This window comes from Acomys minous (genome assembly GCF_964271855.1).
Source record: "Acomys minous genome assembly, chromosome: 2".
Taxonomy (NCBI): domain Eukaryota; kingdom Metazoa; phylum Chordata; class Mammalia; order Rodentia; family Muridae; genus Acomys; species Acomys minous.
Genome location: NC_140484.1, coordinates 143,390,322 through 143,406,067, shown reverse-complemented (window position 1 = coordinate 143,406,067; position 15,746 = coordinate 143,390,322). Strand labels below are relative to the sequence as shown.

Below are 15,746 nucleotides of genomic sequence, written 5' to 3'. Positions count from 1 at the left end.
TAAGTTCATTTTCACTTCTCGTCTACTTCATAACTATAATTTTGCTACTGAGCAATGTCTCACTTCCTGAGACCGTTAGGAATGCGTGTTTTCCAAATGGTCGAGACCCACAGGTTGAGAGCCACTGGCCTTAAAGCTGCCGTGTTTGTATGAAGACTATTTTACACAGTAGCCTGGCCTCAAACGCCCACCCAGAGTAGAGTTCTCCATCCTTTGCAACGCCCACCTCTTGAACACTCTCACAGCACCTACCTCCCAAATAGTTTTCTGGGTCCTTCAAAACATTCACGTGTCAACAGTCTGACAAAAGCTGTATGCCTCTTACCCTTTCCAGCCCTGTGGGGTTCTTTCACCCTGGGGTTTCCTGTCTCTGGGGTTTCAGAACCAGACCCCTAGATTCCCACTCTCCTGACTCCATCCAGAACCAGGTCCCACCATGACTAAACGACCAGCTTGGACCATCCACACATCATGTATGTTACTGAGGTGCCTAAGACTTCATGTCACAGCCTCGGCCACAATGGACCTCCTCCCTCCACTTATACCAAGGGCTCAGAGATCACTGAGGCACTAAGTAAGCCACAGGAGCAAGGTTCGCTCCATCTGCCTGACTTGAAGGGTTCTAGAAAGTTCAAGTCACACACTTCATTAAGAAACTTGGTAGCAGTCTCTACCCAGCCCACTAGGGCAGACCTGCCAGGGAAGGGCTGGTAGACAGGAAGGCAGGGTTAGTAACCCAGAGAGAGTAAATATGGATGTTGGGTTGGGTTGTACCATTTCTTTACATTCCCTTCGTCAGTCAATATTCTCAGTATTTCAAGGCCGAGATGAATCCCCCCCCATTCCGAATGAGATAGTGCACCCTTAAAATTGTAAAGGTCAGTTTTACACACCAGAAATAGCTAAAAGGCCTGGTTCCGAATTCCCCTCTTTCAACTTTGTACGATGTTGGGCAAAGCACTTAACGTTTCTTTGCCTCAGTTTCCTTATGTGTAAAACCAGCTGGAAGACTGTGTTCCTTGTGTTGTCAGCAGACTAGCTAATGAATCATAATCACAAGCCCATAAAAATGTTTGCTAAATCAATAAATCAATAAAACGCATTAAAAGTTAAGTCAGTGTCCTTCATGAAATTGGAATCATAATATCAGCTTGTGGATTTGTTACAAGAATTTGAGGAGGTAATGATAGGATTCATTTGCAGTGCCGCGACGAAGGCTCTCTCTCCTCGTCATGTGTCACCTCCTCACAGTAAGCTCAGAGCCATATGGGAGTCCTGAGCTGAACAAGATGCTCACAGAATGAGAACGGATGGTGCTAGACTTTAGACCTTGAACGTCCCCCAAAGGCCCCTGAGTTGGTCCTATGGAGGGCGTGATGGAATTTTAGGAGGCAAGGCTCAGTGGGAGGAAATTCACTTATTAGGATTAGGATCTTACAGGCCATATGGAAATGGAAACTCTGGGTGTTTGTGTCCTCTCTCTCTCTCTCTCTCTCTCTCTCTCTCTCTCTCTCTCTCTCTTTCTCTCCCTCCCTCCCTCCTTCCCTCCCCCCTCTCTCCCCCTCCCTTCCCCTCTCCTCTTCTCCTCCATTGCTATGAAGCAAACAAGACTCCACAGTCGACACATTCTCCCACCATGGTGTACTGTGTTGCCACAAGCCCAGACAGGCAGAGGCGCCTGGCCATGGACTGGCACTAGCCAACATCTCTTCTAGAAAGCTGATTGTCTCATGCAGGCTGACTCACAAATGGGAAGATACTCCTGAGAGATCAGCAATATGCCAGACTACACAGGTGAAGGTCGGGAGCTGAGCAGGACCCCTATGAGTCCGCCTAGCCTGACCATGTGGCCAATGCCCTGTCTCCCTCCTTAAACACAATCAGGAGTGACTGAGCCCAGATCCTGTCTACCCCCCTAGTCCCCTGGGCATGTGACTCAAGCTGGACTGATCAGGATCCATCTCCTTGGGATGGTTCAGCTTGGAGTTAGAGAGAAGGGGCCTTTCTTTTACTCATAGACCTAGCTAAGAGGCTCTTCACGGAAGGTTGTTGGCACATACTCTCTTTGTCCTTTGGAGGAAAACTGATTATAGTGAGGAAAGTGAGGAGGGCCACACACAGAAGCACAGCCATAGAGATAAAGAATGGAGGGAGCAAAGCAAAACAGGTGGAAAGGAGGAGTGGAAAGGAGAAAGAAAGTATGGACTGGGGAAGGGGTAAGTAATGAATCTGTTTGAGCACCCAGCTCCACTTATGCCTGAAGCCAGACCCAACTCTGGGCTTCCCAAATATGGGAATCATTGTGTTCTGGTCTTTGCCCCAGCCAGTGTGATTCTGTCCTGTTTGTTTCAATGAAAAAAAAACACCTACTGGCTAATTCTGAAGCAACAAAAATCGACAACTCTGCATTGACTGCAAGAACCGTCAGCAGTCTAAGTATGGTGGTTAGTTCCTGTTGCTGTGACAAAATACCTGAGTGAGACCAATTAATGAGGTAAAAGGTTTTGTTTAGGTTCAATGGCTCCTGGGGTTCTGTCCATTTGCATTAGTCAGCTCCATTGCTCTTAGGTCTGTAGCAAGGGAAAGGCATCATGGGAGAAAGCAAGCCGTGGTAGAAGAAGCTGTTTACTTCATGGCAGCTGGGAAGCAGGGCAAAGGCAGGGAGAGGGAGAGGACGCGCAGGCCGTGAGGCCTCCAGCCAGCCGGAGCATGGTAAACATGGCTCCGCAGGTCCTGCCCTTCTCTCCCACTCCCCCTGCCTTGCTAAACTGTTAGCCTGCATCCCTGAAGCTAGTCTCCAAGACCCATTCCATTGTTTGGCCAATCCTTCCTCCCAAGGCCAACTTCCAAGGTCCAGCGATAAAAATATTAAAGTCCAGCAACCCAAAGTCCCCCTGGCTCACCTAATTAAGGTGCCCAATTAAAACTAAACACCTCACCCTAACACTGGGCTTCCTCTTTTACCTCTGTAGTTCCCCACTCTCCTGTGTGTCATGTCTGTCCCCTCTTTATCCAGAGGCTGTCCTTTGTCCCGTTCTCCTGCAGGACAGATGCCCCTTTGCCCTCTCCATTGCTCCTTTCCCCCTCCCCTGCCTTTGCCCCTTCTCCCTTCCCTCTGCCTCTCTGAGGCAAATAAATCTCCTTTGGTGCCAAGAACTTGGTCTGAGAACTTGGTCTTGGAGATCCTGAACCAATACTTTTTTCCCCCTTCACAGCATGCATCTGGCGACCTACTTTATCCAGCTAGGCTGTGACAGTTCATTTTGACAGAACCCAGAGCCACCTGGGTGGAGAATCTCAGTAAGGGACTATTTAGATCGATCAAATCGGCCAGTGAGCACGCCTGTGAGGACTGAGGTTAACCAATGTGTGTAGAGAGCCAGACACAAGTACACAACACTGTTCGGCTGGTTCGGAGCCCTGGACTGTCTGAGACTAGCAAGAGCTAGCTGAGCATTAACATGCACGTGCGTGTTCTCTCGCCTCTTGAATTCAGATGTGATGTGACCAGCTGCCTCATGCCTTGACTTCCCACAATGATGGACTATCACATAGACTTTTAAGCCAAGTAAACTTTTTCTCCCCTAAAGCTCTGTGTGTGTGTGTGTGTGTGTGTGTGTGTGTGTGTGTGTGTGTGTGTGTGTTGGGAAGGAGGTCAGGAGGTCAGGGTATTTTATCACAGCAACAGAAATGCCACTAGAACACAGGTTTATTTTTGATGTCATTAAATCATCAATCCATTGGTGGATCAGTCAGTAATGAGGTAAGGTCAGAGTCTTCATGGTCCAGTTACTTCCTCGGAGCCCATCAGCTGTCAATCAAGCCTTAAATGCATGAAACAACAAAGGGAATTTTAGAGTTACACCATAAGACTTGGGAAACTGTATTCATAAGAAAATGGGAGCAAATGACCAGGAGGTGGCAATCACTTGACAAATGTCATTGGGTTGACAACAGGATGTTTACTTCAAAATGCTGCACAAGATGTCGGCTTTAGGGAAGACCTTAAAGGGTGGGCTTCAAGCTCGGTCCTAAGTTCTGGCCTGCTCAAGTGTAGCTAAAGGTGTATTGGGCCTGTTTATAAAAACTGTGGCTAATCTAAAATAAGATTATATACATAAGTCCTCCTGTGACAGAGTCAAGATTCTGTGGATCATTGACCAGAAATGGGTGACATCATGCTGGGAGTTCAATGGGAAAGCATATCAGGTAGGTTCAGGGTGGGGACAGGGTTGGGGACACATGCCTGTTGGGGCAGGGTTGGGGACACATGCCTGTAGGGGCAGGGTTGTGGACACATGCCTATAATCCCAGGACTGATGCTGAGCGCTGGGATCTCAGAGGATCCCGAGTTGGAGGCTAGCCTAGGCTTATAAAGAAGGCCTTGTCTCAATTCCCCTGCAAAGGGACCAGTTACACCAACATAGGTTAGTCTATCAATCAGTTTTCTCTTACTGTAACACAATAGCAGAGGCAAGCAGCAGAGAAACAAGTTATTTTGGCTCACAGTTCTGGGGGTATAGTGTAGGACTTCATGGCATTGTGCTTTGGGGTCTGTTGGGGAGTGCTACATTATAGCAAGGAGGGAAAACCTGCTTAGAACTTTATCTAAGACGCAGGGAGAGAGTGAGAGACTGTGGCAGTATGACACCATCATCCTAAGACCCCACCTCCTAAAAGCATCTTCCCACAACAGCATCCCGGGGACCAAGCCTGGAACAGATCTTTCAGGGATATTATCCGTACATGCACAAACCATAGCAGTTAGGGAACGCAGCGACCTTCCCAAAAAAACAGCAAGCATCTGAGTTGGCTGCAGGTTGAGTGTGAATTCCAGAGCACAACAGGGCTGCCAAGAAAGCAAACACAGGGCCTGGCAGCTCACACACGCACAGTGTCCAGGACAGGAAGAAAGCCATTCTGTCCCTATCAGAGCACATCTGGAGTACAAAGTACAGGAAAAAGAAATGTCTCCCATAGGTACGGCTGAAGAATAGGACATGGCATTTCAGTCAGAAGAGAAGCCAGGGTAGAGAGCTTATTACCCATGTGCACCTCAAGGGCTGACACATAGCCAAGGAAAAGACCAGAAACTGGGCGATGTGTGGAAGTTCCTTGGGAGGCAGCAGAGAAGAAACATGCAGTCAGCGCACAGCTCTGAGGTCACCAGTCCGTGAGCGTTGCTGCCCAAAGCGACTTGTGGTTCCCCTCTGCAGCCCTTCCATGTTGCCAAGGAAGAGGAATGACAGAATTGGGCCAGCCCTGGGGGTATTCCAGAGGTGCAGCAGTCACTTTCATATCACTATAACATCATTCCAGAAGCAATTAACATACAAAGAAAAAAAGGGTGTTCTCCGGGAACGGAAGAGGGCAGTGGTGTGGGGTCCTGGGACTGAAGTAGTGACAGCTGGTGTTGGGGGAGCTTAGAAAAGGGGACATTTCCCTTAAAAGAAAGGATACAGTCTTGGAATCCAATCCTCTGTTGGGTTTGCCAAATGCTGCAGGAGAGTCCCAAGAAAATTCACCTTAACAATCTGTGTCTGGGCTTGAGTGCCTGCCCTGACAGCCCATGTGTGGGCTGGCAGCCACCTCCCTCTGCCCTTCGCTGCTGTTGCCCTGCAGCTCAGCTCGCTTCTGCATCCATCTGCTGTCTCTCCTCTGGATCACCCTCACCTTGTAGGCAGCCCATCTGCCTGTCACCCACCTCCAGCCTCTGCCCCAGGGCAGTAACAGTCCTTTTCTCTTTGCTGCCACCACCTGGAAGGCCCCGACTTCCTCCAGTACCATCCTCTGAAGTTTGCCTTTCTGACTGGAGGAGGGAGCATGATTTCCCTAGTCTAGCCTATCCATCAAGAAGGAGAGGGTGCAGATCACACACCAGGTCGGTTGGGTTTAAATGGCGCTTCTCTCCCCCCCCCCAGGGGGGGCCCCAAACAAATGATTTAGTGCCTGCCGCCCCCATACATGATTCTGGGCGCTGGGGATAAACTAAGACAGACAAAGGCTTTGCTCTCATAAAGCGCGTACTCTAGATGGAGGAGGCAGATGAAAATAAAGAAGATAGTTTCAGAGAGAGCTTAAGGGCTGCGAAGGACATAAATCAGGAGAAAAATCCAATGGGAAACATAAAGCAGTGGTCAGAGAAAGCCTCTTTATCGACGCAACCTAATACGCAAGGGCTTAGGAGGATTCCGTCCCGTGGAGGTCTGGGAACAAAACTATGCCCCAAGGGACTTGCCAGTGGTTTCTCCCAGGAAAAGTGCTGAGACAGGAAGAGAAGTGGGGCAGGGGGCGGGATAGGGGGCAACTCCCTGCAGCATCTGGACATTTTTCCCCACTGGCTCCTGCTTCTGGACTGCACCCTCTTTCCTAAACTTCACGTGATGATTGGCTCTTGAAGGCCTTCTCTGATGTCTCCCACACAATCCTTGTAAGCCTCTAAGGGGCAGTGGGTCCTCCCCACCTCCCCCCACCCCTGGCCCGCCGCCCCGACCCAGGCCTCATGCAAAGGGTTAGGAACAGAAAATTTCCCTACACTTCCAAGGCAGTGTAGGAATCTCGGGTGCACGGGGCTTGCTGGGAAAAGGCTTGGGGGGTTGGGTGCCCCACTCCTCCGCATTATCCTTGTCTGAGCCTCAGCTGAAACCTGGTGTGAAGATGGGGCAGTTTATGCCAACAAAAATTTACCAGCATCTCCTGGGGTTTTTGTGAGACCCTAGCTGCAGGTGTTCCGAAGTAAGTGAATTAGAGAAAGAGACGAGGCAGACGCACACGCACGCAAGCACGCACGCACGTACTCACACGCACATTCATCAGGTGACTCTAAGTAGGTAGGTACCTACCACTCCACTCCCTGCGTCCTCGGGAGTACGCCATGTGGCTTCAGTTTCCATACACAGTCACGTGGAGGGGACTCCCTACTTGCCTGCCAGTATGTGGCGTGGGGAGGGAGGGAGGGATGGGGGGGAAACCAACAGTTTTCTTTGCTACCCTATTCAAGAAGCCCAGAGCACTCCCAGTGCTGGAAGGAGACTAGCACTGGACTTTCCCACAATTGTCAATTTCCCTCCTCCTCCCTGCTAATGGAAATACCTGGAGGGGCATGTAAGTCAGACCGGATTGGAGCTGTTCTCTGAGCTGTATGTGATACATAGTTTCAAGGATCTCGAAGGGATCATTTTGACATGTGGTTTAGACTGCCCATCTTCTTCTCCAATCCCAGCCTCGGATAGGGTAGGTATTCACTGCGCTTAAGATATTTTGCTAATTTTTATTCTGAATGTCTAACCCAGTGGCTTTTTCTTTTCTCTTCCTACACATTGTTTTCTTGTTATTTTAATTTCCTCCTTCCTTCCTCTATTTTTCCTTTGCTGATTCTTCCTTTGTTAAGGGAAAAGATAGACTAGGCTACCCACACACACTTACATAAACACAACATTTTAACACACATGGACTCACAAACTACACACACGCTTATGTACACACATCCTGTGCTCCTTTCTCTGCCTATGGATTCAGCAGGAACAGCAGCTCAGAGCTGCACAGAGCCCGTCGAGAAGACCTTCCTGAGTGAGAGATCACGGAGGGAGTACGGCTGTCATTACAAATATGGACAGGGCTCTGCTTAGCGTAGAGATGGCTCAGCTGTTCAGAGCATTGGCTGCTCTTTCCAAGGACCTGAGTTTGGTTTTCAGTACCCACATGTTAGCTTACAATTGTCTATAATTACACTTCCCGAGGATCAAATGCCCTCTTCTGGCCACTGTAGGCACTATATACATACATATATGTAGGCAAAACACTTAAACACAAAAGGGGTTTTTTTTTAAAGCAATTAAAACAAACAAAAACAATGGCTTCTATTCTTAACTTTTCTAATGCTGTGACCCTTTAACATAGTTCCTTGTGTTGTGATGAACCCCAAATCATAAAATTATTTTTGTTGCTACTTCATAACTGCAATTTTGCTACTGTTACGAATTGAAATTAACTATCTATGTTCCCCCCCCCCCCAGACCTCATCCTACCCCCATCTTAGGTAACTCCTGTGAAAAGGTCATAGTGACCCACAGGGTGAGAACCACTGCTCTAACTGTTCTCCAAATCTATTTCCCCTTCATTGTACTGAAAAATAAACCCAGAGCATATCTCCCCAAAAACTCAATGCTATATTTCTCAGACTACCTTACAGTTGAGTGTGGTCACATAAACCTTCAGGAGCGTGTTTAGAAGGGCTAGATATGGGGGCTGGAGAGATGGCTCAGAAGTTAAGAGTACTGACTGCTCTTCCAGAGGTCCTGAGTTCAACTCCCAGCAACCACATGGTGGGTAACAATCATCTATAATGTGATATGATGCCCTCTCCTGGCCTACAGGTGTACATGCAGGCAGAGCACTGTATACATAACAATAAACTTTTTTTTTTAAGGGCCTAGATACAATTCCAAGGGCTCATCATTAATATAAAGTTGTCTTCCATTTCTATCCCATTCTTCAAAACTGTGTGCCAGATGGGCCTTGGACATGAGAGCCAGTTGGCTACAGTGATCCCTGGAGAGAGCTGTCCAATAAACCAACCTGAAGCCAGGCAAACCCAGTCACGCTAGCCAGTGCCCAAGAGAAGGACACATGTGCAAAGTGGGGGAAATTAACTTTAGTAACATATGACATTTAACCCAACGTGTATAATTAATGGAATTTCTACATGGAGTCCATTTGAAAATTACTAATAAGAGCTGTTCTCTTTTTTTCACATGAATTCCTCGACAATATTCCAGTGCATCTTATTCTGGAATACCACACTTGAAGTGTGTAATGCTCTTGCCTCACTAGTGGCTCCCTGTTGGATGGCAGAGTCCCGGAAGAGGGCGGAGCAACAAGGCAGAAGGAAGCTGCGCTCCTGGGTGACATTATGAAGCCGCTAGCTCCGTCATGTCTGGCCTCTCACTTAGCTTGCCTGAGACAATCCATTTTGGAGTCTCTTTGTAAATGAGCTTAGCCTATGTCTTGACTAAAATAAGAATTTCCCCTACAGAAATTGATCTTGGCCTATGCCTGGTGTCCTGTGGAGACTGCAGATGAGGAGTGTGGGAGTAACAACCTCTTGACGTTAGCATCTGTTTGTGGACATGTCAAGAGTCAGCTGTGATGGACTTACCGGGACATGAGACAGCACGCAGGTTGTATGTAAACTATGAGAAACTTTAGATAGGCCTTGCTTCATGTTTTGAAGTTTCCCCCATGGCTTGAAACTCAAAGCCATACGCAATCTTCATAATAACTAAGCATCAGACTTTATGCAACTTTTGAATTTTGTTTTCCCTTTTGAGTTTTTCAGACTGATCGCACTATGTTTGTCAAAGTTGTCCTCAAACTCGTGAGCCTCCTGCCTCAGTTTTATGATTCCTGGGATAGTAGCATGCACACAACTGGCTTTGATACCCTTTTGATGTTATTATTAATTTGAACAAAGCATTCATTAAAACAGGGCAAGGATTTAAAATGTAAAATCACACAATAAAAGGTGAAGAACAGTACGAGAACAGAAGAGAGACGGGAGTGTTTAAAATGCAAACACCACCACAACAAAAAGCTTATACAAAAAGGTCTTTCTTACTTTCATTTTCTCAGCTCCTACATATGTTATGCTCAAATATAAGCATTTACAAACCGAGTTATAAAACAACTACATGTGCCCAAGACAGTTCATCAAGTCAGGCCTTGCGTTCCCCGTGTGGTCTGTTCCTGTCTTCCCGTGAAGGGAGTCTGCTGCAGACTGACCAGCCGTCGTGTTATGACCTGGTCCTCTGCTTACAGGAAGATGCAATGCTGAGGTCTGTGAGAAGGGAGGAAGCAGGGAACGCAGGAAGGCTCTATTGCTTTATCTCTGCGTGTTCTGTGATGTGACTGCCCTAAACTTCGTCCCAGTTCACCTTCCAGGAAGTCTCACTACCCAGAGGGCTGGCTGAGGCTAGCCCAGCGAAGGACTTCTACTCTCAAGTCAGTCTGAAGTCGAGGGAAGAGGGCAGATTGGGGGGTGGGGGTCACACAGACCCAGGAATGGATCCTGACTTAGGGCCCTGTGGGGCAAGTGAGGAACTAGACGTCTCTGATGAGTACTAGTCTCATCTATAAAACAGGAGGAGAATAAACTGCCTCACAGGACCGTGAGGAGTCCGGGAGCTGAGTGCGAGAAGTTTAACACAATGTCTTTTCCCTTGCTGTGATAAGCATTTCATTTTCAACCTCCAAAAGCGCATCCTCTCATCACATGTACATATGCGTATTTATATGTGTGCACACGCAGACGTACATATTGCACCCGCTGCGTGCTGACTTCTTTTGACTCTTATTTCCAGGTCTTGTGATACTTTTGGGGGTGCCCTCCCTCCAGATGCCTTCACTTTACAGTCAGGGAAACTGTGGTTCAGAGACATGCAGTGGGTTGCCTGCGGTCACACAGTGACTGTGAAACCAAGCAGAAATCCCAGACTGACAGGCATCGTGAAATCCCGTGCGTTTTCCAGCAGGCCGAGGTCCCTACTCCCACTGGCAGTGTGTGTCCCAAACTGGGACACAGAAGAGAGGGCAAAGCTGCTTTGGAGGTCTCCAGCCCCCCGGGTTTAGAATAAATCCCCCAATTACGCCTGCAGATGGGCTAGCTCTTGAAACCTCTTGAACATTCTTTTCCCATCAAGTTCCTTGAAATTTCCCTTTAAAGCACATCTAGAAAAAAAGGCACTCTCATCAGCCTGACTTTATTTTCCCAATAAACAGACCCTGGTCAGACAAAAGAGCCTCTTTGATTTTCAATCAATTCGTGAACATTTCAGCTGATTTCCTCCTATTTGGCTTGAAATTGTGATCTGGGAAAGGCTGGCCCTGCAAATTGTCGCCCTGCAAAGAGAAGCCCCTGGAGTATCCTCAACTTGTTATTTTTAATCACTGTAATCGCCTTTCAAAGGAGGCTCTGGCCAGAAACAGAGCGGGCCTTTCAGAGCGGTCTAAAGCACAATTACGGCAGTGGGGTGGGGGGGCAGCTAGAGTTGGGGTGGGGGGTGGAGAGCAAGGGTGGGAGAGAAAAGGAAGTCGGTACAGCTCTAGCAAGTTGGAAAAGGCTGAATAACTGTCCCAACCGCACCCAGGCTGGCAGTGGGGAAGAAGCCCCATGATTCTGTTTGTTAACATAGGGACCTTTTTATCCAAGTCTAGAATAGCCAAAGCTATCCTCAGATGGGGTGGGGGACAAGAAGGCACAGATGCTATTGGATGATGAATTGAAATAAAAGGCAAAGACTGGAGGCAGGAAAAGCAGCCATTGGTCCCAAGGATAATGATGGATGCTAAATTGTGGTGGGGCGTGGGGGTGGGGGGGGTGTTAAAAAGCAAACAGGGGAATGTTAAACCAAAGTGAAGTCACCTAGGAGAACACATTAACTGTACTTTTTAATGCGATATTGCAAGGAAGTACAGGCTAATAGGAAACCTCACAAAGTAAGCTAGCGCTGTTTCTTTGTAAGTCTGAATCCAATGTGTTAATTACAGATTACTTACCAGGAGACCTTAGCATGGCTCTCCAAAGGTCTTTCTTTCAAGATATCCTGGCTGTTGAAGGGGGGGAAAGACGGTATGCTCACCTACAGCCTCAGCAGGTATCACCACAGTCCAAAGCCTAAGGGTGTAGGCTAAAGTGTGCAGGGCCCTATCTTGACTCCCTGCTAGGCCTTGGCTTTTACCTAAAAGTCCTGGAACTTCTCTGGCCATGTGATTATGGAATGTGCCTGCCTCCCAGGGCTGTGGTGAATCCTCAGCCAAAGAGAAGGACTGGTATGAAAAAGGGACCCCAGGATGCCTCTGCTTAGCCACAATCACACACAATCACACACACACACACACACACATGCACACACACAATCACACACACAAACACACACACACAAACACAATCACACACAAGCACACATACAATCACACACACAAACACACACACACACAAACACAATCACACACACAATCACACACACAAACACACACAAACACAATCTCACACACACACACACACACACACACCACACCTTTTCACCTTTTCTTGGGCTTAAATTAAAAGTAGGCATAGACAAGGTCCCTAGTATGGAGAAATCAGCATTCACTCATTCATCCCTTTAATTAATGAGAAGCCAGAAAAGGGCAGCCGTTTGTTTGTTCCCTGATAGTTGGACTGGAGGAATGTTGACAAACTTTTAAACCACAGCAGTGCACACACAGGAAACAATGAGACTAGACAAAATCCCCCTCCCCATTCTTAAGTCAATAAAGGAAAATCTTACACCCTAACCCAAACCAATGAGTACTTGGGGAACCTGCTGTCCCTCATACACACTTGCCTTTGAGTGAATTACTTTTTTTTTTCTCCAGCTAGGAAACAGGCTCAGGGAAATGACATGGCTTGCACAATGTCACACACACAGCCACTAAGCCCCAATCCCCTTCATCACCAGCCACCCCTTTCCCTGCTGTCTCCCCAGATAACTCAGGACTGTGTTCAGGGGGCCCAACGGGTTTCTTGCCTTCTGGCCTGATCTTTCCAGGTCAGCAGAGCACAGGGTTGTCCTGCACATTCCAGTTCTAAGACCCCCCTTCCACCAAGCCGTGTGCTCCCTCTCTGGCTAGGAGGTGCTGTGTTTTATACTCAGCATCTTTCTTCCTAGAGAAAGACGGGTTTTGTGGTCTCCCCCAGGAACAAGGCAGATCCTGGCCAAGAGCTTGGAGCAGAGAAAAACAAGTCCACCAGCCGCACTGTAAGAACAGACACAACTTTCTGGGAGGTGCGGTCCCTGGTGCCGGTACAGTTGATACCCCAAACTTTCTCCCAGAGTTCCCAACCGTTTCCTCTCTGGGGGAACCAGGAAGGCGGCATCTGGACTCCCAGTTGTCCCCGCCAAGTGCTCCAATGACCTGCTCGTCCCCATCAGGCACCAGAGCTGACTTATGATGGAGTGTCCTAGCGGGGACCCCAGATGTGATCTAACAAGTTCCCCGCTGTGTCCTGTCTGGGGACAGGCAGCTAAGGCTTGTAAAAAAAAAATATCTGGGGAGCCTACAGACCTACTGAGCAGGGAGGAGCTGGAGGGTGGTGGGCGTGAGGATGGACTAGGGTGTCTTGGAGTCTTCAAGTGGGTGTGGGCCTAACTGCTGGTCATGCCAGAAATCACCCACCTGCTTGTACAGCCTTTCCCTGTGCTCTGAGCCCAGCTCTCCACTGGGCTGCGTAAATCTCCACATTCAAGAAGTCTTGGGGACCCTGGGTCTCTTCTGTCTACCTTCCATTGAGAGAATACCCGAGTTCTTCGGGGGACATTTTGCCTTTGGAAAACTGTCCCGGAAACCCAAGGGTCTCTCAGTCTCCTGGGACATAAGAAAGTAATTGGGAGAATCTTTCTGTGGACCCTTCAAATTCTTCCTCCTCCCAGCACCCAGAGATTGGTTAGGGACCCATCCAGGAAGTGAGAGTCTGCCTAGATCTAGAAGCTGGTCTTTCTTTTTCAAGGATGGAAGCTTCTGGGAGAGCTGGTGGGGCCCAACTGAGAGTACCCTCTTCCCCCAGAGAGCGACCAGCAGAAAGGCAGATACACCTCACTCTAGCCAACAGCTGGTGTGGAAGGAAGTCAGGCTCCCTCCCAGCCAGGCTGGTGTGATATGGGGATTGGCTTTGGCTGTATTTTCCCCCACCCCGGGAACTGAGCGTTGGAGACCTGGGCTTGTCTCTCCTGCTTGCGGTCCCGCGACTGCCCCCCTCTCCTCCCCCGATGCTGGTTTGATGGGTACAGAACTGGCAGCTAAGGGGCTGAGGGCAGCCAGGGCTGGGATGTGCAGGCACAGCATGCCTGAAGACTGCGCTCTCCTCTCCCTTCCTGCCCTGCTCGGGTCAGTGCCCTAGGGGGTTCTGAGTCTCCTGTTCCCCCAATGCCACTCCACTTACCGCGGTAGCTGTTTCCTGGCTTATAGAAGTCAGGGTCGCCTTCCACGCGGAGGCTGAACTCCGTGTATCCCTCACGCCGTGTGCCCTGGGCGCGCAAGATGCGGCTGCAGTAGCCCTCTGACTTGGCCACTTTGTCCAGGGTCTCATCTGAAAAAGCCAGAGCCGCGGCCAGGGGTAGCGCCAGGGCCAGCAGCGCCGGACCCCGGCTAAGCCTCAGGGGCGCGGGAGACAGCCTCATTCTCGAGGGTCCCCAACTTTGTGCGGATGTTGCAGACCCTCCAGTCAAGACACTCCTGACCGAAGTGATGGGAGCTGCAGAGGAGAAACCTGGAGGAGCCCGGGTGGCGCTGGCGATGGGGAGAGCGAGCCTGCCTCGCTTTGGCGGCTGCTGGAGCTGCGCTGCTCTGAGCGGAGCCACGGAGCTGAGGGGCGGGCGGTGGCGAAGGAGCGCAAAGAGGGAGGGCTGATTGAGCCCGGATCCCCCAGAGCAGCACTGTTTTGTTTCTGAGCTGGCGATTAGCGGGCGCTCTGGTGTTTGTTTTGCGAAGCTGGATTCCCAGGGTCTGGTGGGAGAGAACAGAGCTACGCAGACACGTGCTGGCTCAATCTACCTTACCAAAAACAACGCTGCTTCTTCAGAGCCCAGCTACACCCTGGGTCCTGTGGACCACAGTGCTCCGAGGGAAAGCCTGCCAACTAACTTTTGTTGCAAACCTACTCTGTGCCCGGCTGCGCTGCTGCAAGGTTTCCCCGCGGGCGGCATCAGTCCACCACGTGCACTAGCGCCACATACCGTAATCACTTATTTATAGACAAGCAGATCGCTGCAGGCTACCTTCGCTGTTCTGGCCCGCTGCCTCCATTGCTCTTCCTAGGCCACTTTATAACACGTCATGCTCTAGGAAGAACTAGCTAGGAAACCAGAGACTTATGCCCCTAGGGTCAGCTGGCACAGTGCCTTGGCCAGGACACTTTTGGAGATCTATAAAAATGTTTTCTTTAAAAGCAGAAGGGGAGAAAAAGTTTATGTTGAAGAAAATGTTTTACTACATATTAGTTTATTCATCAGTGTATATAAGCAATCATAAACGGTGACGTTTTAAGAAGGAAGGTGCCCACAAAAGCAAGTGTCTACTGCTTATGAGGCCCTCATAGAGCCTGGCCATTTTGAAAGGTTCAAGGAAGGGGCTGTGTTTTCTTGGCTTAGATTTTAAATTTAGGCTCTTAGCCTCTAGGGACAGATTTTTTGGGAGAGGCCATAAGCACGAATCTCTCCCAGTGTTTCCCTGGGGGAACCTGAATCGAGCCTCAAACTTGCCACTTATCCATTGTGAGATCAGGTGAACCGACCTTTCAAGAACTTGCTCCCTGCCCAGGAAGCATGGGGCACGAAGGTGTAAGAGCTATTAACCCAGAGCTGTATGTGCTCAAATTTTTTTCTTTCTTTCTTTCTCTTTCTTTCTTTCTTTCTTCCTTTTCTTTCTTTCTTTTCTTTTTTTCTTTCTTCTTCTTCTTCTTCTTCTTTTTTTTTTTTTTTTTTTTTTTTTTAGAGACAGAGTTTCTCTGTGTTAGCCTTGGCTGTCCTGGACTCACTTTGTAGACCAGGCTGGCCTGGAACTCACAGCGATCCACCTGCCTCTGCCTCACTAGTGATGGGATTAAAGGCGTGCGCCACCATCCCCGGCATTCAATGAAATGTCTCATGTGGAATATTTTGCCTCAGGTGACACCCTATTTGGAGATACCCGAGTCTCCTTGCTGCACACAA

The 15,746-nt window shown here is 49.0% G+C and overlaps 1 protein-coding gene across 1 annotated transcript in view; it reads right to left on the bottom strand.

The window, feature by feature from the left end:
- Window positions 1-14,772, bottom strand: part of SPON1 (spondin 1) — a 284,780-nt gene extending 270,008 nt beyond the window's left edge. The window contains exon 1 of the mRNA XM_084772987.1: window positions 13,979-14,772. Within this exon, the coding sequence (XP_084629113.1) occupies window positions 13,979-14,216 (238 nt within the window). The 5' untranslated portion in view covers window positions 14,217-14,772. The remainder of the gene's footprint in view (window positions 1-13,978) is intronic.
- Between the last annotated feature and the right edge of the window lie 974 nt (window positions 14,773-15,746).